The following is a 27352-nucleotide window of genomic DNA, read 5'->3' on the forward strand; positions in this document are numbered from 1 at the left end:
ATGATTGTAGATTATTTCTTCAAAAATCTAGTTAGTGCAAGACTGCATTGAAAGTTCTGGTATTGGCATATCATTGATTTATAAATCAAAATCTAGAGTATGATATTTTTGTGACTGTACTCAAAGAAAATTGATGTGCAAGAGAGTTCCATGTAGTTAAATCAGAATTATGCTTGGTAATTGTCTAAATTTGCTTTGGATGAAGAAAACATTTAGGGGGAGATGTTTTAGGAATCATGGAAGATGAACAAGGCTAAATAGATAACCAAAAACTTACAAAGATGTAAGTTTACAAAAACTTCGTAAAAACTTACAAAGATGATTGTAAGTTTTAAAATGGATTCAGATAGCCACTTGAGAAGAAAAAATTTGTAATCCTTTTGGAGAAGGAGGAGGTAATTCGGACTAACTGGCTCTTTCTTTCAAAGTGCTGATACAAGCAGATTGGCCCGTGTAGCTTCATTACTATTGACTATATGATTCTATATTTCATCCACCCTGGCCATAAGACTTTATTTTAAAGAAAAGGCTTTGGACTCCAGATGATTATATTTTCATGAACCATTCCTAAGAAATAGTTACTAATAAACATATGACTAATCATTCTGAACGCCTGGTTGACATTTGTTTTATTCATTTGATGTAAAACCTTAAAAAATTGCATCTTTTCAACCATTGCACCAATATGTATAATACCAGCAATGCTATAATGCTGCCTGCAGAATAACTGTCACCAGAACAGCTTCCAGTTCCTAAAGAGAGTTAATGTTGTGCTTAACTGATTATTCAAATAATGGTCTGAACAAATACAGTATCTGAACTGGATGGATGAGGAAAGCTTGATCTCCTGTCATATTGTTAACAGATCTTGAGCTCAGATACAGTGGTGCTAGAAAGTGTGTGAAATCTGTCGAATTTTTTCTATTTCTGCATAAATATGACCTAAAATGTAATCAGATCTTCATGTAAGTAGTAAAACAAGATAAAGAGATTCATTTATTTATTGAGAAAAAAATCCAATATTACATGTATTTGTTGAAAAATGTATGTGAAACTCTGGGGTAATGCCTTCTACAAAAGCTATTTGGAGTCGGGTGTTCCAATCAATGAGATGAGATTGGAGGTGGGGGTTGTAGAGGTGCCCTGCCCTATTTTTTTAAAAAAAATACAAAGTAAAGTTACTGACAGAGCTTGCTGTTCTCAAGAAGACAGACCCCACTCTTCTCACGAAAGATCTGTTTATGTGCAACATGGTTCTATCAAAACAACTTTCAGAGGACCTGGGAAGACAAATTGTAGAAATACATGAGGCTGGAAAAGGCTACAAAAGTATTTCTAAAGACCTGAGTATTCATCAGTCCACATTAAGAGAGATTGTCTACAAATGGAGGGAACTCAGTACTGTGGCTACTTACCCTGGGAGTGGGCATCCTGCAAAGATCACTCCAATAGCTCAATAGCTGAAGGTGGTGAAAAAGAACCGAAAAAACCTGCTGAAATCTCTGGAACTTGCTAAAGTTTTTGCTTGTGTGTCCACTATAAGAAAAGCACTGAACAAGAATGGTGTCAGTGGAAGGACACCACAGAGGAAACTACTGCTCTCCAAAAAAAAACAAACATTGGTGCACATCTCAAGTTTGCAAAAGACCACCTGGATATTCTACACCGCTTCTGGGACAATGTTATGTGGACAGGTGAGACAAAAGTTGAACTTACTGGCAGAAATGCACACTGCTATGCTTAGAGGGAAAAGGGCACTGAACACCAACCAAAACCTCATCCCAACTGTGAAGCTTAGTGGAAGGAGTGTCTTTTATTGGGGCTGCTTTGCTGCTTCAAGGCCTGGACAGTTCGCAGTTGTTGAGGGAACAATGAATTCAAAATTGTATCAGGACATTTTACAGGAGAATGTCAGGGTAGCAGTCCATCACCTGAAGCTTAATAGAAGTTGGATGATGCAACTTTCAGATGCAGTGATCTGAAAGACAAGAGTAAATCAGTAACAGAATGGTTTAAAAAGAAGAAAATTTGTGTTTTGGAATGGCCAAGTCAAAGTCCTGACCTTAATTTTACAGAAATATTATGGCAGGACCTGAAGTCTGCAATTTATGCAAGGAAACCCACCAACATCCCAGAGTTTTGTAAGGAGGGATGGCCTAAGTTCCTCCAAGCCAATGTGCAGGACTGATTTAACAGTTACTAGAAATGTTTGGTTGAAGTTATTGCTGTGCAAAAGGGGACACACTCCTCTGCCCCCTCCCCCCCGTCACAAAAAGCAAAGTTCACATACTTGTTCCAACAAATACATGTAGTATTGTATCATTTTTCTCATAAATGAATGAAAAAGTAGAATGTGTTTTGTATTTAATTAGGTTCCCTTTTTCTAGTTTTAGGACTTGAATTAAGTTCTGATCACATTTTAGGTCATATTTATGCAGAAATAGAGAAAATTCTACAAGGTTCACAAACTTTCTAGCACCACTGTATATGAAAAACTAGTTGGCATTCCCAAAAATTTCTGGAGTTGTTTAGTGCTTGTGAATTCCACACGTGCTGTAGTTCAAATCTTTAAAGTAAGCAAGTATGAAAATCATTTGCATGATTGGGAATAACATTTGATACAATTTTGGAAATGGATTTCTTTAGAGATAATAACTCAAGTAGCAAAGGAAAGTGGAAGGAGGTATGATTATAAGTTATTAGATGTGTTCTTTTTTGCTCCTTCGCCTATTTTCACCTCGCCCTTGAAAACATGAATTTTCATTTATTATCCAGATGACCCTGATAGAAGGAAGTATTGCAGTTGATGGAAATTTTGCCTACGTGGCTCAACAAGCATGGATTCAAAGTGCCACTGTTAGAGAGAATATTCTGTTTAACAAAGCATACAATGAAGAAAGGTAAAAAAAAATATTAGGAATTACTAAGGCAATTGTTGGTCAAATTTAAGTATTCAAAGCATAATGTTATCAATTAGTTAAACACAGAAATTGCCATCAATAATCTGGAGGTAAGGTAGTTTCTGTGTTGAAGGAAATTTTTCAGGCCAGTGATTTCTTGCTGGACACACGCATTATGGTCTTTCAGTGGAAGGAAAATGGTCAAGGCACATCAAACAAGATTTCAAAATCATCCTGGATTTGATTGAATGTTTATTTTTATTAGTTCACAAATGATTAGTATGGCAATGAGGGTGGATTTTGAACCATGTAAGTGTTCTGGAACAAGTACAAAACATTGAAAAATTCCTTATCTATGTTAGAGATAACGCCTGACCAGATGTGATGAAATATCCTTGTCATTTGCACACTTTAATGTGCTTGACCACACCATCCTTCTATGCTTCCTTGCTATTTCTCTTTGATACTTTGATTTGTTCTATTTGTATCATAGTCAGAAAATCTCTTGCTGACCTTTAATCTGTTGAACCTGAACCTACACTGTAAAATGCAAATATCTGAGACTTACAGATTAGGTAGCTGAAGCCCTCAGTTCTTCTATAGGTGTACTCCATGCAGCTGTAGAAAGTACTGTCGAGATTCTTCAGCACTATGTGAGAGAATTGCCATCCCAAAGTTGAGGTCTATTTGATTTCAGTGGGAATTTTTGGACAGAGGATTATAATATAAAGAGTTAAATGGGGCATTGATTATATTTTTTGTTAGACAATTTAACTTTTAATTATTTCATTAAGTTTCAGTAAGTTTTTCTATGACTTTGATTAGCAGAGACATTTAAATGATATTAAAATCAATAGAGCGCAATCAGAAAAGCACCACACTATACCCTCCATCCACCTTAGTCAGGGTGGCTTGGCGTCTGAACTCCACAGACAGAGGACCATGCACCACTGAACTTCAAGGTGCAGGAGTGCCAATGTGGAGCAGCAGGTTAGCAAGGTGTGGATATACATCTTGCTCTTCTTTTACTGTGTATGTTTTCCTTTCTCTTTTTCTTTGATTTCTCCCTTTTCCCCAAACTTTGCTTTTCTTTCTTTAGTTCTCCTGTGTTAGGCACAGGAGTACATTCAGCCAGAGACTCATTCCACCGAGATGTAACACTGAGCATCATAGGAAGTCATTCCTACCTGTGGCCATCAAACCTTACAACTCCTCCCTCGGAGTATCAGACACCCTGAGCCAATAGGCTGGTCCTGGACTTATTTTCCCACTTGGGATGATTAACTTATTATTTAATTATTTGTGGTTTTATATTGCTATATTTCTTTACTATTCTTGGTGGTGCAGCTGTAACGAAACCCAATTTCCCTCAGGATCAATAAAGTATGTCTGTCTGTCTCTATCTGCCCATCTCCCTCCCCCTTTTCTACCTTACTCCACCATCTCCTTTTGTCTTGCACCATTCCCTCCCACCACCCCCAACCTTTCTGTCATCAGCAAATGTACTAACCCATCGCTCCACTTCCTCATCCAGGTCATTTATAAAAATCACAAAGAGTAGGGGTCCTAGAACAGATCCCTGAGGCACTCCACTGGTTACCGACCTCCATGCAGAATATGGCTCATCTACAACCACTCTGTGGGCAAGCCGGTTCTGGATCCACAAAGCAATGTCCCCTAGGATCCCATGCCATTATCAAATGCCTTGCTGAAATCCATATACACTATATCTACAGCTCTACCTTCATCAATGTGTTTAGTCACTCCTCAAAAAATTCAATCAGGCTTGTAAGGCACGACCTGCCTTTGACAAAGCCATGCTGACTATTTCTAATCATATTATGCCCCTCCAAATGTTCATAAATCTTGCCTCTCAGGATCTTCTCCAACCACTGAAGTAAGACTCACTGGCCTATAATTTCCTGGGCTGTCTCTACTCCCTTTCTTGAACAAGGGAACAACATCTGCAACCGTTCAATCCTCTGGAACCTCTCCTGCCCTCATTGATGATGCAAAGATCATCGCCAGAGGCTCAACAATGTCCTCTCTCGCTTCCCACCGTAGCCTCGGGTACATCCCGTCCAGTCCCAGTGACTTACCCAACCTGATGCTTTCCAAAAGCTCCTGCACATCCTCTTTCTTAATATCTACATCTCAAGCTTTTCAATCCACTGCAAGTCATCCCTACAATCGCCCAGATCCTTTTCCATAGTGAATACTGAAGCAAAGTATTCATTAAGTACCTCTGCCATCTCCTCTGTTTCTATACACACTTTCCCACTGTCACACTTGATAGGTCATATTCTTTCACGTCTTATCCTCTTGCTCTTCATGTACTTGTAGAGTGCTTTGTGGTTTTCCTTAATTCTGTCTGCCAAGGCCTTCTCACGGCCCCTTCTGGCTCTCTTAATTTCATTCTTTAGTTCCTTCCTGCTAGCCTTATAATCTTCTAGATCTCTATCATTACTTAGTTTTTTTTTAACCTTTCGTAAGCTCTTTTCCTCTCGACTAGATTTACAACAGCCTTTATACACCACACTTCCTGTACCCTACCATCCTTTCTCTGTCTCATTGGGAGGTACCTATGCAGAACCCCACGCAAATATCCCCTGAACATTTAACACATTTCTTCTGTATGTTTCCCTGAGAACATCTGTTTCCAATTTATGCTTCCAAGTTCCTGCCTGATAGCCTCGTATTTCCCCTTACTCTAATTGAACGCTTCCCTAACGTGTCTGTTCCTATCCCTCTCCAATGCTATGCCAAAGGAGATAGAATTGTGTTCACTATCTCCAACATGCTCTCCCACTGAGAAATCTGACACCTGACTAGGTTCATTTCCTAATACCAGATCAAGTACAGCCTCTCCTCTTGTAGGCTTACCTACATATTGTGTCAAGAAACCTTCCTGAACACACCTAACAAATTCCACCCCATCTGAACCCCTCACTCTAGGAGGGTGCTAATCAATATTTGGGAAATTAAAATCTCCCACTACAACAACCCTGTTATTATTACACCTTTGCAGAATCTGTCTCCCCATCTGCTCCTCGATGTCCTTGTTACTATTTGGTAGTCTATAAAAAGCACCCAGTAGAGTTATTGACCCCTTCCTATTCCTAACTTCCACCCACAGGGACTCTGTAGACTATCCCTCCATGACTTCCTCCTTTTCTACAGCCATAACACTATCTCTGATCAACAGTGCCACGCCCCCACCTCTTTTGCCTCCCTCATTGTCCTTCCTGAAACATCTAAAGTCTGGCACTCTTAAGTAGCCATTTCTGCCCCTGAGCCATCCAAGTCTCTGTAATGGCCACAACATCATAGCTCCAAGTGCTAACCCGTGCTCTAAGCTATCAGCTTTGTTCATAGTACTGCTTGCATTAAAATAGACACATCTCAAACCATTGGTCTGAGCACCTACCTTCTCTATTATTTGCCTATCCTCCCTTTCGCAGTCTCCAAGCTCTCTCTATTTGTGAGACAATCTCCCTTTCCTCTGTCACATCAATTCAGTTTGCACCCCCCCCCCCCCCCCAGCAATTCTAGTTTAAAGTCTCCCCAATAGCCTTAGCAAACCTCCCTGCCAGGATATTGGTACCCCTGGGATTCAAGTGCAACCTGTCCTTTTTGTACCGGACACACGTGCCCCAAAAGAGGTCCAAATTATCCAGAAATCTGAATCCCTGACCCCTGCTCCAATCCCTCAGCCACGCAGCTATCCTCCACCTCACTCTATTCCTATACTGACTGTTAGGTGGCACAGGCAGTAATCCCGAGATTACTACCTTTGAGGTCCTGCTTCTCAACTTTCTTCCTAACTCCCTATAGTTAGGTTTTCAGGACCTCCTCCCTTTTCCTACCTATGAAAGTTAATAGTCTCCCATTGTGCCTGCTGATTAGAATGGTCCATATGAAGAATAAATAGCACTGTTGGGCCAGAAGAGCCTATTACCATTCTGTATCTCTAAATAAAGATAAAAATAAAGACGTAAATATTTGGCAAGCCTGAGACGAGTGTGCTGGATCTAGAGATTAGTGAGGTACAGTGAGTCCAGGAGCAATTAGAAGTAATTGGTTGAGTGCTGCACATTTTCCATAGAAGATGAAGAGTAGAAAATGGAGAAAAAGACTGCTTGAAAAGTCAATATGAGGGTGCACAGGTTGAGCAAGTGTTTCAAAAGTAAGCAAGTAAAGATGAACTATCTTGTAGCATGCAGTGAAATTTTCATGGCAGCAGAGCTAAAACCAAGGGCAAGCAATAGGCCAGAACAAAATCAAGTTTCCAACAGACAGTAGTTTTTCTAAGACTCAGTAAAGAAACAGCCCAAAATGAACAAACAGAAAATGCTGGAAATGTTTAAGAGATCAAGCAACATTTGTTGAGAAAGAACTGTTCACCTTTCAAGTATTTTGCCTTCCAGTAGAATAGTCCACAAAAGCTGCCTGACCTACATAAACTGTTCTCATTTAAGATTTAGAGCAGCCAAGGCACTTTACTTTTGCAGGAGAAGGTGGCTTTTGACCCAGACTTCCCCAGCGTAAAAGTTTAAGTTTCCAGGTACTTAGTTAATAACTACAATAATTGCATGAAAGGTTATGAGCTATAAAAAGTTACCTTTAAACTTGTAGCAATAAGCTAGCTGATCCAGATAAATCTTAATGCAATTCTGACAGCAGTCTAATCCTGCTGGTGGAGAAATCAAAGAGTTAGTGAAAATGGAGCAATTTCAACTCTTGAAAGAGCATAGTGGAGTGAAGAGTGGAGAAGTACAAGATCAGATTAAGGTTGGTGGATTCTTAAGCTAACAATTAGGATGTAAAAGTTGATCCTTCTAATAAGGCTTTGCATAATTAGGCTTTACAAGTCTAATTGTTGTAAAGACTTGCATTTAATTTCCAGAAAGACCCCGAAACCTATATAGATAGCTGCTGTAAATCTCTTCATGTTGAATTTGGCCATTTTAAAAGAAAAATTCAAACTGCTCTGTAAATCAGGTTCATGAGCTTCAAACTTTTAAAGGACTGTATTAGTTGCACCTGCAACATTTCACATCTGCAAAGGCCACTTAATTTAAAGTAACTTCTTTGGTGTAAACTAAGCATCTATTCCGTCAAAAAATGTGCAAACACTGGATTGCAACGTGGCTTATGTGGTTCTTCGGAACTGTTTGCTTGTTAACCAGCTCTTTGATGCAAGCAGTCTTTGTGAACATTTGTTCCACTTAATTGATTAAATATAGAGCATAAATGTTCTTGTGAATATTTTAAACGTGACTACATTTAATGTAATAAGATTAAATTTTTTCTCTTACTTCAACACAGATATAATAATGTTCTTTCTGTATGCTGCCTTAAGCAAGATCTTGCAGTATTGCCCAATGGAGATTTGACACAGGTATGAAATGTGCTCTTTTTGTTTGCTGTACCTATATTATGCTTAGCTGAACTGAAAATCAGATTTTCTGCATCTACAGTTTTAATGAAATTAAAACCAGAAAATTCTAAGGACAGCTAGTTGCTTAGGCAGCAATAATTTGCAGGAACGCATTTCCTGCTGGAACTTGGTTGGGCAAGCAGCACCTGTTGATTGACAAGAAGTTTAAATCTTCCCTTCGACGGGACTTCAGTGAAACTGTGTCTCACTGCTACCCCTCTGTGATCCCTGCTGCTCTGCAACTCTTTGAGACCTATCACCTGGTGTTTCTCTCTCCCCTCCCTCACCTTTTAAATCTGCTCCTCAGCTTTTTTATCTCCAGTCCTGCCAAACTGTTTTGGCCCAAAACGTCGACTGTACTTTTTTCCATAGATGCTTCCTGGCCTGCTGAGTTCCTCCAGCATTTTGTGTGTGTTGCTCAGATTTCCAGCATCTGCAGATTTTCTCTTGTTTATTCTTATTTCATATTGCTTGAGTATAGTAATCCTTGAATATCCTTTAAGAGTGAATACTTGAAGAGGTCCACAGAAACTGAAGTAAAACTCTTGCCTGTGAACTGATTGAAAACACAGACTCAAAGCATCAGCTTTAACAAAGTAGAAAAATTCCATGGTCCTTCTGTAATTCTCCACTCTTTTACAGGGTAAAATATATACAGAATTTAGTGGCAAAAGTTTTTGGATAATTTTGTTCCTTTGCTATGGTTCATAAGACCACGAGATATAGAAGCAGAATTAGGCTATCTGGCCCATCAAGTCTGCTCTGCCATTTCATTATAGCTGATCCAATGTTCCTATTAGCCCCAATCACCAACCTTCTTCCCGTATTCCTCCATGCCCTGACCAGTCAAGAATCTATCAACCTCTCGATTAAATGTACATGAAGACTTGGTTGCCACAACTGGCTGTGGCAAATAATTCCACAGATTCACTACTCTCTGACTAAAGAAATTACTCCTTATCTCCATTCTAAAAGGATGCCACTCCATTTTAAGGCTGTGTCCTCTGGTGTTAGACTCTCTCACCATAGGAAACATCCTCTCCACATCCACTTTATCAAGGCCTTTCACCATTTGATAGGTTTCAATGAGGTCACTCCTCATTCTTCTGAATTCTAGTGAATACAGGCCCAGAGCCGTCAGACACTTTTCATATCACAAGCCATTCAATCCTGGAATTATTTTTGTGAACCTTCTTTGAACCCTCTCCAGTTTCAACACATCTTTTCTATGATAAGTCAGAGGGGGTTCCATAGTGAGGGGAACGAACAGGAGGTTCTGTCAGCCTGATAGAGATACCCGCACGGTGTTTTGCCTCCCAGGTGCCAGAGTACAGGATGTCTCGGATCGGGTGCAGAGTATTCTGAAGGGAGAGGGTGAACTGCCAGAAGTCTTGGTACATGTTGGTACCAATGACAGAGGAAGAAGAGAGAATTCAGGGAATTGGGTAAGAAGCTGAAAAGCTAGATCTCCAGGGTTGTTACCTCAGGATTGCTGCCTGTGCCATGTGTTAACGAGAGCAAGAATGGCATGATCAGGCATATTAATGCATGGCTGAGAGACTGATTTAGGGGCCAGGGCTTCCGGTTCCTGGATCATTGGGGCCTCTTCTGGGGGAGGCACAACCTGTACAAAAAGGCCGGGTTACATCTGAACCCAAAAAGGTCCAATATCCTAGCAGGCAGGTTTAATAGAGCTGTTAGGGAATGTTTAAACTAATTCGGCAGGGGTTTGGGAAGCGGACTGATAGAACTGAGGAAGGGGAAAGCAGAAATAAATCAAAGATAGCATGCAACAGAGATGATAGAACAGGCAGGAGATATAATCACAGCCAGTGGGATGATTTACAGGGCTATAGAGATGTGGTGCAGTTAAAACGGAAAGCAACAAATACTGAACTGAGAGTGTTATATTTGAATCCATGCAGCATAAGAAATAAAATGGACGATCTCGAAATTCAGCTACAGATTGGCAAGTATCACATTGCGGCCATCTCTGAAACTTAGCTAAAGGATGCCTGCCATTGGGAGTTGAACATCCAATGATATATGGTGTATCGGAAAGATGGGTTAGTAGGCAGAGGGGGTGGTGTGGCCCTGTGTATAAGAAATTGTATTAAATCATTAGAAAGGGATGACATTGGATTGGAAGATGTAGAGTCTCTGTGGGTTGAGTTAAGAAATGGTAAGGGTAAAAGGACCCTAACAGCAGCCGGGATGTGGATTACAAATTGCAGCAGGAGAGAGAAAAGGCGTCTCAGAAGGGCAACGTCATAATTGTTGCAGATTTTAACATGAAAGTGGATTGGGAAAAGCAGGCCAGTACTGGATCTCGAGAGAATTTGTAGAATGTCTAAGGGATGGCTTTTTAGAACAGCTTGTTGTTGAGTCCACAAGGGGATTGACGATGCTGGATTGGATGCTGTGCAATGATTCGGAGGTGATAAGAGAGTTTAAGGATAAGGAACCCTTAGGGAACAGTGATCACAATATAATCAAGTTCACTTTGAAATTTGAGAAGAAAAAGCTAAATTCCAGTGTGTCAGTATTTCAGCGGAATAAAGGAAATTACAATGGCATGAGAGGGGAACTGGTTAAAGTTGACTTAGAAAGGGACACTAGCGGGAAAGACAGCAGAGCTGCAGTGGTTGGAGTTTCTGTGAAAAATGAGGGAAGTGCAAGACAGATATATTCCAAATAAGAAATTTTAAAAGAGGAGGAGGACACTATCATGGCTGACAAGTGAAGTCCGAGCCAAAGTAAAAGCAAAACAGAGGGCATACAAGGAAGCCAAAGCTAGTGGGAAGATAAAGGGTTGGGAAACTTTTAAAAACTTGCAGAAGGAAACCAAGAAGGACATTAGGAAGGAAAAGATGAATTATGAAAGGAAGCTGGCGACTAACATCAAAGAAGATACTAAAAGCTTTTTTAAGTACAGTATATAAAAGGGAAAAGAGAGTTGAGGGTAGATATAGGACCAATAGAAAATGACACTGGAGATATTGTAATGAGAGTCGCAGAGATAGCAGAGGAACTGAATGCATATTTTGCATCAGTCTTCACAGTGGAAGACACCTGCAGTATACCCGGACATTCAAGAGTGTCAGAGCAGTGAAGTATGTGCAGTGACAATTACGACTGAGAAAGTGCTCAGGTAGCTTAATGGTCCGAGGGTGGATAAATCTCCTGGACCTGATGGGTTCTGGTTCCCTTGGGTTCTGAAGGAAGTAGCTTGCGGAAGCATTATCAATGATCTTTCAAGAATCGATAGATTCTGGCATTGTACCGAATGACAGGAAAATTGCAAATGTAACTCCACTATTTAAGAAGGGTGGGAGGCAGCAGAAAGGAAACTATAGACCTGTTAGCCTGGCATCAGAGGTTGGGAAGTTGTTGGAATTGATTGTAGGGATGAGATTACAGAGTACCTGGAAACACATGATAAGATAGGCCAAAGCCAGCATGATTTCTTGAAAGGAAAATCCTGCCTGACAAACCTACTACAATTTTTTGAGGAAATTACAAGCAGGGTTGACAAAGGAGATGCAGTAGATGTGGTGTACTTGGACTTTCAGAAGGCCTTTGACAAGGTGCCGCACATGAGGCTGCTTAGCCAGATAAAAGTCCATGGAACTGCAAGGAAATTACTAGTATGGGTGGAGCATTGGCTGATTGGCAGAAAACAGAGAGTGGGAATAAAGGGATCCTATTCTGGCTGGCTGCCAGTTACCAGTGGAGTTCCACAGGGGTCAGTGTTGGGACCGCTGCTTTTTACAATGTATGTCAATGATTTGGACTATGGAATTACTCGATTTGTGGCTAAATTTGCCAATTATACAAAGAATAGGTGGAGGAGCGAGTAATGTTGAGGAAAGAGAAAGCCTGCAGAGAGACTTAAATAGTTTAGGGGAATGGGCAAAGAACTGGCAAATTAAATACTACGTTGAAAAATGTATGGTTATGCACTTTGGCGGAAGAAATAAACAGGCAGACTATTATTTAGATGGGGAGAGAATTCAAAATGCAGAAATGCAAAGGGACTTGGAAGTCCTTGTGCAGGATTCCCTAAAGATTAACCTTCAGGTTAAGTTGGTGGTGCAGAAGGCGAATACAATGTTAGTGTTCATTTCTTTCTTTCTTTCTTCCTTTCTTTCTTTATCAATCTTTTTATTAATATCAAAATAATAGATATACTGTTACGAACCCCGTAACTGGGTCACTTACCAGCAAAGATGGAGACGTCAGTTGAAGTCTGATGATACTATTTTTAACAGTATTTATTAGTAAAAATACACAAATAATATCAATGCAAATATACAGATAATATACGTCGTCAATACTAAATCTAAAAGTGTGGGTATAATAATAAGAAGAAATAGCTCTATCGTTGTCTAGGGGATAATGTATTGTCCGATGGAAATATAAAAGTCACTCAGTTCATGCAGGCTGCAGCCTTTGGGGACCGCTGTGTTGCAATGGTTGGAGAGAGAGAGAGATTTGGAGAAAAAACTTGCCGGCTTTCCTTTTAAGATTTCGATCCGTCCGGAGTCCCGTTGGTGTGGCCGTTCACTTGTGGCCTCTCCTTTAGCTAAACCGTTCTTCTGTGGTGAGCCCGCCACCCTGGCAAGGGAGGACGCACACGAGCCTCCACCGGCTTTTGCTATAAAACACTGTCACTGGATTTCCAGCGTTTCTCCTGGTGCGTCTAAAGGGGTTGTTCCCCAGACTCCTCTTTTATCCTTACTCACGGGGTCTCAGATGTCAATCAGGTTGGGATGATGCAATCCCTCAACCAGACCACTCTGGTTGTCCCCTGAGGGTTTCCAATGAATAGTACAGTACTCAATACACAATTCTGTCTCCAAGAGACAATAGCCGTTATCAGTGGTTCCGTTTTGCTGAGGTCAGGACACATTCCAAACCTTGTGTATTCTGGACGTCTCGCATTTCCTGGGTCTCAGACCCGAATTAATAGCGATCTTGCAATTCTCAAAAAGGAGGGGGCGACTTTGTACCCTTCGGCCCCTCAGAGTTGCTTCACATTCATAACAGTACATAGTATTGTTACACAATTGTTGGGATTACATTGTTAATAGATAACATATATAGTTATTTTTCAGTTAATACAAAGGTAATAAACCTCCCAAAAATGTTCAAAATACAAATGTAGAGTTCATAAAAGAAAGGATTAACATATCCAAAAAGACAAAAAAGAAAAAAAAGAAAAAATATATATATACCCTCAAAAAAGAACTAAACTAACCTAACAGGAAAAAAAGAAAGGAAAAGAACGTGGGCTGTTTATAGCGTCAAAAAAAAAACAGGACCATTAGTGTCATCCGCTCCGAACCTCCCTACATATATTAACACTGAAAAAGTAGGTTTGGAAAGAGGTCAAATCACATCATATAAAAGTGTTGAATAAAAAGCCTGCAAGTCTGATCAAATATAATAGAAGGGTGATATATAACGCTTCTGATTTTTTTCTAAGTTTAAACATAACATAGTTTGAGAGAACCAATGAAATGTAGTGGGAGGATTAATCTCCTTCCAATTCAGCAAAATCGATCTTTTAACCATTAATGTGAGAAATGCAATCATTTGACGCGCTGAAGAGGTTAAATGGTATGGCGTTCATTTCTGGAGGTGTAGAATATAAGAGCAGGGATATGGTGTTGAGGCTCTATAAGACTCTCGTGAGACCACACTTGGAGTATTGTGTGCAGTTTTGGGCTCCATATTTTAGAAAGGATATACTGACATTGGAGAGGGTTTAGAGAAGGTTCACGAGAATGATTCCAGGAATGAAGGGTTACCGTATGAGGAACGTCTGGCAGCTCTTGGGCTGTATTCCCTGGAGTTCAGGAGAATGAGGGGGGAATCTCATCGAAACATTCCGAATGTTAAAAGGCCTGAACAGATTAGATATGGCAAAGTTATTTCCCATGGTAGGGGAGTCTTGGATAAGAGGGCACGACTTCAGGGTTGAATGACATCCATTTAAAACAGAGGTGCTGAGAAATTATTTGAGGCTGAGGGTGGCTGTGGAGGCCAAGTCATTGGGTGCATTTAAGGCTGAGATAGATAGGTTCTTGATTAGCCAGGACATCAAAGGGTATGGGGAGAAGGCAGGGGACTGGATGACTGGAAGAATTGGATCAGCCCATGATTAAATGGACTACTTCTGCTCCTGTATCTTATGGCCTTATAAGTTTGTATATTTCTGTCAAGTCATTTCTTGGCCTTCAAAATAAAATGATTCCAAACTCGCTAACCAATCCTTCTAACTCTAAACCCCTTCCCAGGATCCAACCCTATAAAACTTTTCTGGATTCTAATGCTTTTGTCAGGTTTCATATATAGTGAGGTAAACGGAATTGAACACAATACCTCAACTGAGACCAGATCAGTATTTTATATAAGATCAGCATAACCTCTTTCTTTTATACTCCATGCATCTGTTGGACCTGTGTATGTGATATGTACCATTGCCTCTGCCTAGGCAGCCATTTACATCATTGATTGATGCACCCTTATCTCCACATTGCCCCTCTAAGAGCAGTATCCTTCATGCCTGTCCTCGTTCTTCCTGACACAATGTATCATTTCACATTTCCCTAAATTAAATTACGTTGGCCAACTGTGTACCTGCTTCAACAGCTTATTAATATCTTGTGCAGTCTATCATTTAACTCTTCTCAGTTCCTGATGCTGATAAGTATTGTCGTCCACAAACTTAGAAAATGTAAATTACATCCCCAGTGCCTCCCAGCACTTATCCTTGCAAGCAGAACAAGTGCTACACCTGCCCCTACACTTCCTCCCTCACTGTGCCCCAAACAGTCCTTCCAGGTGAGGCAACACTTCACCCGTGAATCTACTGCATCTGGTGCTCCCAGTGTGGCCTTCTGATTTTTTGGGTGAGACCTGATATAGATTGGGAGACGGCTTCGCCAAGCACCGAAGCTCCGTCTGCCAGAAGAAGCGGGTTCTCCCAGTGGCCACACATTTTAATTCCACTTCCCATTGCCATTCTGACATGTCAGTCCGTGGCCTCGTCTACTATTGGTGTGAGGCAACACTCAAGTTAGAGGAGCAACACTTTGTATTCGGTCTGGGTAGCCTCAAACTGATGGCATGAACATCGATTTCTCAAACTTCCAGTAATGACCCCCCCTTCCTTCACCATTCCCCATTCCCATTTCCCTCTCTCACCTTATCTCCTTGCCTGCCCATCACCTCCTTCTGGTGCTCTTCCCCCTTTTCTTTCTTCCATCGCCTTCTGCCCTCTCCTATCAGATTCTCCCTTCAACAGCTCTGTATCTCTTTCACCAATCAACCTTCCAGCTCTTTATTTCACCCCTCATCTCCCCCCCCCCACCACAGTTTCACCTGTCACCTTATGTTGCTTCCTCTTCTTCCCCCACCTTCTAACTCTGACTCATCTTTTTTTCTCCAGTCCTGATGAAGGGTCTCGACCCAAAATGTCGACTGTTTACTGTTTTCCATAGATGCTGCCTGGCCTGCTGAGCTCCAGCATTTTGTGTGTGTTGCTTGGATTTCCAGCATCTGCAGATTTTCTCTTGCTTGTGATTGGACTGCTACGCTGCTAAGTTTCTTCCAGTGATGCCTACCCTAAAAAAGTTTAAACCTTCCTTTCAGGAGTTCAGTGAAACCCCCCTCTCTCACTGTTCCTCTCTGTGATTTCTGCAGCCCTCCTACTCTTCAACCATGCGTTCATCCAGATCAGCTACCACAGCCACTTATATTTCCTGGGAACATATCTTTGCCGCCAGCTTGTACCATATGGCTTCCAGATCTGTTTTCAAACCTCTCGATTTGGACCCTTTGAGGACTCCTGGTACTCACATTCAATTGACTGCTTCTCCCACTGCATTCTATGCGACATGCTTTCTGACAGGAGAAGGCACCTGGGGTCCCATCCTAGTCACTTCCACAACTCTGTGATTCTCTCTCTGCTGCCTAAAATGGACCTGTACACTACTATATCCTCCACCAGATCAATGCTTTCAGTCACCAGTTCTTCAGCTTTCTCATGTCCTGCAAGGATCAGAAAGTCGCCCAATTACAGACTATAGAGCTTGCTGTCTCCAGTGCCGGCGGGCATGGAAGTTTCCAGTCCCTGATCCCTGCTGCAGATCTCAACAGTTCTAATGATCTCGAGCAGATTCAGATCCTGGACTCCACCACCATCAATGCAGGTTCCAATGATCTCGGACTCCTTCAAAGTGCCGATTATGCAATCTCCAACTCCAACTCCAAACTTGACAGACAGCACCTCCAGGCTGGGACTTTACACGCTGCTGCTGGAATCCCTGTCTCCCCTTCCTCTGCCACCACTCTGCAATCCTGCGTCTCTTCAGGTCCCACCGCCAGCTCTTGGGTCCTCAAAGCTTCCATCTTGCTGTTGTCCTTCTTTCCCTGAACACCCCAACCTTCCCCTCTCTTCTGACACGACCAACTCCCTTCCCTTCCTCTGATCCCAGCTCTCATCTATACCAGGTCTTCATGATCCCCTCCTACCTTACTGTCTCTGAGGCAAAATGTTCTGTCCTCGGTAGGAGCCTCACCTTTGTCCCCCTGCGCCTATACCTTGGTGAGTACCATGCCCACCATGATGCTGAGTTCTTCTACCACCTCCATCTCCGGGCCTACTTCTTTGGTAAGGAATCTCCATCCTGCACCGATGACACCTTCTCCCTTCAAACCCCCCCCATTCCTGGACACCCCACTCTGGTATTCTGCCTGTTCCAGATCTTTTCATTGCTAACTGCCGGCGGGATATCAACCATTTCAACTTCACCACTCCTCTCACCAACTCCAACCTCACTCCTTCCGAAAGCACTGGTCTCCACTTACTCTGCGCTAATCCAAACCTCACCATCAAACCAGCACATAAGGGGTGTGCTGTGGTAGTTTGGCAAACTGACTTCTACCTTGCTAAGGTCTGGTGACCACTGTCAGACAGCTCCTCTTGTTTATCCCTCGAAAAGGACCTCATTACAGAGCACCAGGCTATTGTCTTCCACACCATCATCGATCTTATTAACTCTGGGGATCTCTCATCCACTGCCACCAACCTCGTAGTTCCCTCACCTCACACCTCCTACCCAAGATCCACAAACTTGCCTGTCCAGGTAGACCCATCGTTTCTGCTTGTTCCTGCCCAACTGAACTTGTATCTGCATACCTTGACTCAGTTTTATCCCCCCTGGTTCAGTCCCTTCCTACATCCGTGACACTTCACACACTCTTGATCTTTTCAATGATTTCAAGTTCTCTGGCCCCGATCATCTTATTTTCAGTATGGATGTCCAGTCCCTATACACCTCCATCCCCCACTAGGAAGGCCTCAAATCTCCCCGTTTCTTTCTATCTTTGGCTCCTCCCCCTTCCTTCAAACAAAAGATATAGCCATGGGTACTTGCATGGGTCCCAGCTATGCCTGCCTGTTTGTCAGATACGTGGAACAGTCCATGTTCCAAGCCTACAATGGTATCACTGCCCAGATTTTCCTACGCTACATCGATGACTACTTTGGTGCTGCTTCCTGCACCCATGCAGAGCTTCTTGACTTCATCAACTTTGCCTCCAGCTTCCACCCTGCCTTCAAATTAACCTGGTCCCTTTCCAACCCCTCCCTCCCCTTTCTCAATCTCTCTGTCTCTATCTCTGGAGACAGCTATCAATATCTATTATAAAACCACTGACTCTCACAGCTACCTGGACAATACCCCTTCCCACTCTGCTACTTCTAAAACTGCTATCCCCTTCTCTCAATTCCTCCGTCACTGCCACATCTGCTCTCAGGATGAGGCTTTTCATTCCAGAACGAAGGAGATGTCGTCCTCCTCCAAAGAAAGGTGCTTCCTTTCCTCCACCATCAATGCTGCCCTCAACTGCATCTCGTCGATTCCAAAATGTCTGCCCTCACCCCATTCTCTCACTCACCCACCAGGGATAGGATTCCTCGTCCTCGTCTCAACCCACCAGCTTAGCACATAATCGTCCGTAACTTCTGCCATCTCCAACAGGATCCCGCCACTGATCTCCCTCCTGGCACTTACCCTTGCAAGCAGCACAAGTGCTGCACCTGCCCCTAGACCACTTTCAGGACCCAGTCTTTCCAGGTGAGGTGACACTTCACCTATGAGTCTGTTGGTGTCATCTACTGTATCAGGTGCTCCCAGTGCAGCCCTCTGTATATCAGTGAGACCGGATGTAGATTGGGAGGCAACTTTGCCGAGCACCTATGCTTTGTCGCCAGTAAAAATTGGATCTCCCATTTTAATTCCACTTCCTATTCCCATTCCAACATGTCAGTCAATGGCTGCCTCTGCCATCACAATGAAGCCACACTCAGGTTGGAGGAAGACCTTGTATTCTGTCTGGATAGCCTCCAACCTGATGGCATCAACACTGGTTTCTCGAACTTCTCCCTTACCATTCCGCGTTCCCATTTTACCTTTCTCACCTTATATCCTTAACCACCCATCGCCTCCCTCTGGTGCTCCTCCCCTTTTCTTTCTATCAATGGCCTTCAGTCCTTTCCTATCAGGTTCCCCCTTCTCCAGCCCTGTATCTCTTTCACCTATCAAATTCCCAGCTCCTTACTTCACCCCTCCCTCTCCCAGTTTCACCTATCACCTTTTGTTTCTTCCTCCCCTCCCCCCACCCACCTTCTTACTCTGACTCAATCTTTTTTTTCCTCCAGTCCTGATGAAGGGTATTGGCCCGAAATGTCAACTGTACTATTTTCTGTAGATACTGCCTGGCCTGCTGAGTTCCTCCAGCATTTTGTGTGTGTCGCTTGGATTTCCCGAACTGCAGATTTTTTCTTGTCCATAACGTAAGAGTTGTCCACTCTAAATGTAAGAAAGAAAAGTTGACCTTAGAGAACATTAGTTTTTACCTTCCTTTAATCCAAGAAGCAATCATTCACCATCTCACAATGCACACAACATGCTGGAGGAACTCGGCAGACCCTTCCTCAGGATTGTTACTCTTATAAAAAAAAATTATGTCAAATATGTTAAGCAAAATTTGGTCTGAATGAATCGGCGATTGTCGGTCTTAATTGGCCCTGATGAAGGGTGTCAGCCTGAAACGTTGACTGTTTCCTTTTTTCTATGGATGCTGCCTGGCCTGCTGGGTTTCTCCAGCATTTTGTGTGTGTCACCTGGATTTCCAGTATCTGCAGATTTTCTCGGGTTTCTGATTCACCACTTCACTCTGCTTTCTTTAACAGAGCCACTTTTATATCCAGTGTCTCTTTAGTGTCACATTAATTATAAGCCTGTTATGTGACAACTTGTCAAAAGCTTTATGGAAGTCAATCAACAATGCATTGACTGTATTACCATCATCAATTCTGATTGTTATCAAAACCTTCTGTCAAATTTGTTAAGCAAGATTTGGCCCTAACAAATCTGCAATCATCTGCCATAATTGATTCATTTTCCTCCAGGTCATTATCAATCAGTTCCCAAATCAGCATTTCTAAAAGCTTTCCCACCTCTGTGATTAAGCTGACTGGCCTGCAGTTGCTCTTATCCTTATCACTTTTGTTTTGATTCGGGGAGTAACATTTGCAACTCCAGTCCTCTGGCACTATCCTCTATCCAAGGAGTACTAAAAGATTATTGCCAATGTCCCTGTGATTATTTTGTTTGCTTCCCCAAAATCCTAGGATGTGTCTTAACCACTTTAACATCAGCCAACTTTTCCAATACCTCTGTTAAAGTGACTTTGCTATCTCCATTTCGACTATCAGTTTGGAAGGACTGATGTAAAATACTCTCTAAATATTGTGTAATTCCTATTTTTAGACCATAAGATATAGGAGCCGAATTAAACCATTTGGCCTTTCAAGTCTGCTCTGCCATTCAATTATGGCTGATCGTTTTTTCCCTCCTCAACCCGAGTCCCCAGCCTTCTCCCTGTAATCATTGATGCTGTGTCCAATCAAGAACCTATCAATCTTGGTCTTAAATACACCCAGCAACCCGGCCTCCACAGCTGCCTGAAGTAACAAATTCCAAAAATTAACTACTTTCTAGCTAAAGAAATGTCTCTGCATCTCTGTTTTAAATGGACACCCCTCTAACCCTCAGGCTGTGCCCACTTGTCCTGGACTCCACCACCATGGGAATCATCCTTTCCACATCTACTCTGTCTAGGCCTTTCAACATTCAAAAGGTTTCAATGAGATCCCCCTTCATCCTGCAAAATTCCAGCGAGTATGGACCCAGAACCATCAAACTCTCCTCGTATGACAACTCTTTCATTCCTGGAATCATCCTTGTGAACCTCCTCTGAACCCTCTCCAATACCCACATATCTTTTCTCAGCTGAGGATCCCAAATCCGTTCACAATTTTGAGGTCCTCATCTAAGAAAAGATGTGCCTTATAAAGTTTCAGTATCACATCCCTGCTCTTGTATTCTAGACCTCTTGAAATGAATCACAAACAAGAGAAAATCTGCAGATGCTGGAAATCCGAGCAACACACACAAAATGCTAGACGAACTCTGCAGGCCAGGCAACATCTATGGAAAAGAGTACTGTCAATGTTTCTGGCCAAAACCCTTTGGTAGGACTGGAGGAAAAAAAAGCTGAGGAGTAGATTTAAAAGATGGGGAGAGGGAAGAGAGAAACACAAGGTGAAATCTGAAGGGAAGATGAAGTAAAGAGCTGAGAAGTTTATCGGTGAAAATAACAGAAGATCATGGAAGAAAGAAAAGGGGAGGTGCACCAGAAGGAGGTGATGGCAGGCAAGCAGATAAGGTGAGAGAGGGAAAAGGAGATGGGAAGTGGTGAAGGAGAGGAGGGTGGGGGGCATTACCAGAAGTTTGTGAAATCAGTGTTCATGCCATCAGGCTGGAGGCTATCCAAATGGAATATAAGATGTTGTTCCTCTAACTTGAAATTAATGCTGACATTTTATTTGCCTTCCTCACCACCAACTCTACCTGCAAGTTAACCTTTAGGGTGTTCTGCACAAGGACTCCCAAGTTCCTTTGCATCTTACATTTCTGAATTTTTTCACCGTTTAGAAAACAGCCTGTATGTTTCCCCGCAGTGCATGACCATGCATTTTCCAACATTGTATTTCATTTGCCACTTTCCAGCCCGTCCAAGACCTTCTGCAACCTTTCTGTTTCTTCAACACTACCTGCCCCTCCACCAAGCTTTGTATCATCTACAAGCTTGGCAATAAAGCCATCTATTCCATCATCAAAATCATTGATGTACTGCATAAAAAGAAGCAGTCCCAACACTGGTCCCTGAGGAACACCAGTAGTCACTGGCAGCCAACCAGAAAAGGATTATTTTATTCCCACTCACTGCCTTCTACTAATCAGCCAATGCTCTAACCATGTCAGTAACTTTCCTGTAATACCATGGGCTCTTAACTTGGTAAGCAGCCTCATGTGTGGCAGCTTGTCAAAGGCCTTCTGAAAGTCCAAAAATACAACATTCACTGCATCCCCTTTATCTATCCTACTTGAATCTTCTCAAGGAATTCCAACAGGTTCGTCAGACAAGATTTTCTCTTAAGGAAACCATGCTGACTTTGTCCTATCTTCCTCTGTGTCACCAGGTACTCCATAACTTCATGTTTAACAATTGGCTCTAACATCTTCCCAACTACTGAGGACAGGCTAACTGGTCTATAATTTCCTTTCTGCTGTCTTCCTCCTTTCTTAGAGTTGGGTGACATTTGCAATTTTCCAGTCCTCTGGCATCGTGCCAGTGTCAAATGATTTTTGAAAGATCATAACCAATACCACCACAATCTCTACCTCTCCCTCTTTCAGAATCGTAGAGCGCAGTGACTTATGTACTCTTAAGTCTTTCAGCTTTTTGTGCTCCATTGTAATAGTAACTGCACTCACCTCTCTTCCCTCACACCCTTTAACATCTGGCACAATGCTGGTGCCTTCCACAGTAAAGATTGTGGAAGACAATTTTTGTCCTAATATCTCTGTGTAGAAGCTTTTTAAATATTTACCGATAGAAAACTTGTGGTTTCTCATTTACATTGGCAATTTTTTTCTCATATTCTTCACTTATTTAATTTCACACCCCCTCTTATTGTTTTGTAATTTGCGTGGTTCACATCACTTTTGCAACCCTATACATAATACATTGCCTTATTTTGCTTTGTCTTTCTTTATCTCCTTCATTATCCAGGGAAATTATGGAAATTTTTCCCATATAAATTAATGGTTTACGCCATTTTGGCTTAAGAAAGGTTTTATAGGAACGCTCTACCTTTGTAAAGGGGGAGGAGACACCTGTATCTCTAAAATAAAAGTGACATAATAAATAAATTATAAAGTTGAACAGTTCAAAGTATTATCAAAATCTCACTTTTGTGTTCACATGTAATTGAATTTGGAATGATACTTGTTTGTTCTTCAGAAATTACGGTAAGTTCTAAACAAATACCCAGAGACAATCCATAAGTTGCTGTCTTAGTATAGAAACTTGTAAATTTTTTTAGCCAATGTGCTGATAATTTTCCACCACTTGGATGGCATACAGGTGGGTGAACACGGGGCTAACTTGAGTGGAGGACAACGCCAGAGAATAAGTTTAGCACGTGCCTTGTACAGTGACAAAAGCATTTATATCTTGGATGATCCACTCAGTGCACTGGATGCTCATGTTGGGAATCACATCTTCAACAATGCAATTAAAAAGCAACTAAATTTGAAGACTGTTCTGTTTATCACTCACCAGCTTCAGGTAATATAGATCATCGAAATGTATCTATGTTTACCATACTGAAACTTTAATCTTCAAAATCAGGCATATAATGATTAAAATTCCCTTTTTGATCAAAGGAAGATTCTGAGTTGAAATGATATTCACTGACACTGTAATGCTGCTTACTTTTACCTGCTTGATTATTTGGCATGTGTTTATCAAAATATAGTATGTTTTTAAATAAAGATAAAGTAGCTGATTCATGGGTGAATAGGGGTTAGTTGATACTTAAGCAATAGATAGACTCTTATGGGAATAGAATTGCATTTTGAGTGCACAAGCATTAAAGGACAGCAGTAGAATGAAAAATGTTCAATATTGAAGAAAAAATTTAATTTTAAGATTTTGAAGAGAATATATTGAAAGACCTTAATATGATGCAAATAATGCTTCCACCAGACAGTCACCATCTCCTGTCAGGGGCAAGTCCTAATCAGTTATTCTTGACACAGTCCTGTCTGGATTTTGCTGAGAATGCCAAGAAGCAACAAAACTTTTCATTAACAGAACCCTTTACGCACAGTGTTAATGACACTGAAGAAAACTTTTTTTTTTATCGTGATGACAGTTGTGCTTTTTGTCTCAATATTTTGAAAGGAAGGAGAATATGGACATTCTATGATCCTTGGATCATTGTTTTCAGCATATAAAATTGCAGAAAATGGTTGTACCTTAAGTACGTAGTTAAATGTACAAGCCTAGATGTAGTGTAATGCAGCTTTATAATCTTCAAGTAGTCAGTAGGTAAATGTTGAACACCAAAATAATAATTTCTTCTCATAATTTTGATCTGTTGCATCATATTTTCAAAATACTCTGTTACTCTCAGTCATCTAATTTAAGGAGAAATAACAATTAGCTGACGTGAACTGGAAAATTATCCTTGTGCTAAACTAAAGATATTTGTAATCTAGATATAAGCTAAGTGTTTGGACTTGTGTCATTAAAGTACATCTTGCTTTATCTCCCAATGTAGCTAATCCCTTCAGAAAAAAAGTTTAAAAAACAAGTTGTTTTGTGCCTAATTCTTAGACATTTTAAAATATCAGGTTTGGTTCAATACAATTTGCAGAGTAGTGATGTAAAACATTCTGCATGCTTTTGGTAAGCATTGCAGTCTTGCCTTGATAGCCTACCATGACAGAAACTTGATCACTGGAAGCTGGCTTGAAATGTAAGTCTTTTGAACTGCATTTTTCATACATTTCATTATTATATGATCAGTTTGGATGAATGTACAGCAGAACATTGGCAATGTAATGTAGTTAAACCTCAAGTTGCTACATTATTTGGTCAATTCTAATGCAATTGAAAGCATTTCTTATTTATTTCACTGACTTCTGTAATGCTTGTTCTGATTCCTTTCCATATTATTGCTTTCTTTGTTCTGTTATTTTTTTCCGGTTGGACGACTACCTATGCAGTTCTTTTTAACTTTGAGGTAATTTTCCCCCATCAAATCTCATTGTCCCCCCAAGGCCAAAAATTAATTTAATGATCAAAGATGCCCAGTGGAGGGTTGTCCGTTATATTAATTTTCAAACCTAATGAATTAACATTAAAATTCAAAGTTTTCATTTTGATCAGAAATATTTTTTCAAGGATATATATTGGAAAGAATATGGGACTATAGGCCAAGCGGAGATGGATGGAAAGAAAACAAAATATGATGATTGTGCTTCATGGGTAAACTTAAAACTAGTAAATTTCTGTGTTTTTAATTTTACAAAGGAAGTAAGTGGAGTTTTCTGTTTAGTATTGTACTAGCAGATCTATGCAGTAATATGTTCTGTCCCCTAAAATATTCTTCAACATGTGAGAGGTTGATGAAAGAATCTTAAGTGAGATATAAAGCTGCAGAAAGAAACTAATTGTTTGTCTGCCTATCCTGAGCAGTATTTGGTCAACTGTGATGAAGTACTGTTAATGAAGGACGGTTGTATAACTGAGAGGGGGTCTCATGAAGATTTAATAATCTTGAGTGGAGATTATGCAGCAATGTTCAATAATCTACAGCTGGGAGACGCTCCACATATTGAGGTAATTTTATTGCATCGCCTACTAGTGTTTAAGATGTTTAGGATCTCTGTATTTTCACCTTTTATGTGGCAAGTGATCTTGCAAATTTCATCTGACTAATCAGGTGATCATAATGACTACTTGACTAATTTGAGAGGAGTGTGATAGCTCAGTACATAATGATTTTCCCTTTTTGTCATCCCAGACATTCAAGATTTATGTGGCAGTGAAATTAAGAATTAAAAGTGATGAAGAATGTGCTAGTGCATTAATAAAAACACAAACATTATCAGTTTAAGATATTACCAGTTAATGCTTTCTTTGAATTTAAAATGAGAAGAATTTGATCTGTGGAAAGAAGAGAACTTCACAAACCCACCTACAAAAATACGTAGCAGTCTCTGTAGAATGGGCTCTTTTTCCAGTGAGAATTTCCTGAACCATATCACAAAGTTCAGTGAATTTTTATTTTCAAGTTTGTTATTTTAATATTTATTAAGGAATTAAATTCCACACATGTTTTGGGCTGAGAGTTTTGGACTGATAATTTTTGAATATTTCTCTCAAACCTAATCACACCTCACATAGTAAAGCATAACACTTTTAAGATACCTTGACAATAATTTATAAACAATCGTTTTTTCCTTAGTTTGTCACTTCCTTCGAATATTATGGAAAAGTTTGTAAAGTAATGTACTCTCAGAGAGCAAGACAATGTCTGTATGTGGAAATTCAGAACAAGCAGATACAGGTCCACAGTCCGTTATCCGAAATCTGTGGGGCCAGTTGCATTTCGGAATTCAGAATTTTTCAGATTTCAGAAAATTGATAATTATATTGATAATTAACCTGTCTCAGTGCGGGTAGACTTTAGGACCCGGGGGAACTCCGGACCTACGCACAACCTCCCATATACTTTAAATCATCTCTAGATTAATTATAATACCTAATACAATGTAAATGCTATGTAAGTAGTTGTTATACTGTATTATTTAGGGAATAATGACAAGAAAAAAGTCTCTATATGCTCAAACAACAAGTGCTGGAGAGAGAACTTCCGGGTTTTCCCGATCTGCACTCTTTTATAAATGCTATTACAGTTTATTTATAGAGTAATATAGACAGTAGGTGCAGGAGTAGGCCATTCGGCCCTTCTAGCCAGCACCACCATTCACTGTGATCATGGCTGATCATACACAGTCAGTACCCTGTTCCTGCCCTCTCCCCATATCCCTTGACTCTGCTATCTATAAGAGCTCTATCTAACTCTCTCTTGAATGCATCCAGAGACTTGGCCTCCACTGCCTTCTGGGGCAGAGCATTCCACATATCCTCCACTCTCTGGGTGAAAAGGTTTTTCCGCATCTGTTCTAAATGGCCTACCCCTTATCCTTAAACTGTGGCCTCTAGTTCTGGACTCACCCATCAGCGGGAACATGCTTCCTGCCTCCAGTGTGTCCAGTCCCTTAATAATCTTACATGTTTCAATTAGATCCCCTCTCTTCCTTCTAAATTCCAGTGTATACAAGCCCAGTTGCTCCAATCTTTCAACATATGACAGTCCCACCATTCCGGGAATTAACCTTGTGAACCTACGCTGCACTCCCTCAATAGCAAGAATGTCCTTCCTCAAATTTGGAGACCAAAACTGCACACGATACTCCAGGTGGGCTCTCACCAGGGCCCTGTACAGCTGCAGAAGGACCTCTTTACTCCTATACTCAATTCCTCTTGTTATAAAGGCCAGCATGCCATTAGCTTTCTTCACTGCCTGCTGTACCTGCATGCTTGCTTTCATTGACTGATGTACAAGAACACCTAGATCTCGTTGTACTTCCCCTTTTCCTAACTTGACTCCATTTAGATAGTAATCTGCCTTCCTGTTCTTGCCACCAAAGTGGATAACTTCACATTTATCCACATTAAACTGCATCTGCCATACATTTGCCCACTCACCCAACCTGTCCAAGTCACCCTGCATTCTCATAACATCCTGCTGACATTTCACACAGCCACCCAGCTTTATGTCATCAGCAAATTTGCTAATGTTACTTGTAATCCCTTCATCTAAATCATTAATGTATATTGTAAACAGCTGCGGTCCCAGCACCGGACCTTGCGGTACCCCACTGGTCACAGCCTGCCATTCCGAAAGGGACCTGTTAATCGCTACTCTTTGTTTCCTGTCAGCCAGCCAATT

General features: G+C 41.1%; 1 protein-coding gene across 2 annotated transcripts in view; it reads left to right on the plus strand.

The window, feature by feature from the left end:
- The window catches only part of abcc5 (ATP-binding cassette, sub-family C (CFTR/MRP), member 5), a 123110-nt gene that overhangs the window by 42634 nt on the left and 53124 nt on the right, over positions 1-27352 (plus strand). For both annotated transcript variants that reach the window (XR_012098393.1, XM_073041261.1), the window contains exons 13-16: positions 2776-2900; positions 8229-8301; positions 22909-23112; positions 25030-25173. Coding sequence is in view for 1 of the 2 variants with exons in the window: in XM_073041261.1 (XP_072897362.1) it covers positions 2776-2900; positions 8229-8301; positions 22909-23112; positions 25030-25173 (546 nt within the window). In the remaining variant the exon portion in view is untranslated. The remainder of the gene's footprint in view (positions 1-2775; positions 2901-8228; positions 8302-22908; positions 23113-25029; positions 25174-27352) is intronic.

This window comes from Hemitrygon akajei, chromosome 3 (assembly GCF_048418815.1).
Source record: "Hemitrygon akajei chromosome 3, sHemAka1.3, whole genome shotgun sequence".
NCBI classification, from domain to species: Eukaryota; Metazoa; Chordata; class Chondrichthyes; order Myliobatiformes; family Dasyatidae; genus Hemitrygon; species Hemitrygon akajei.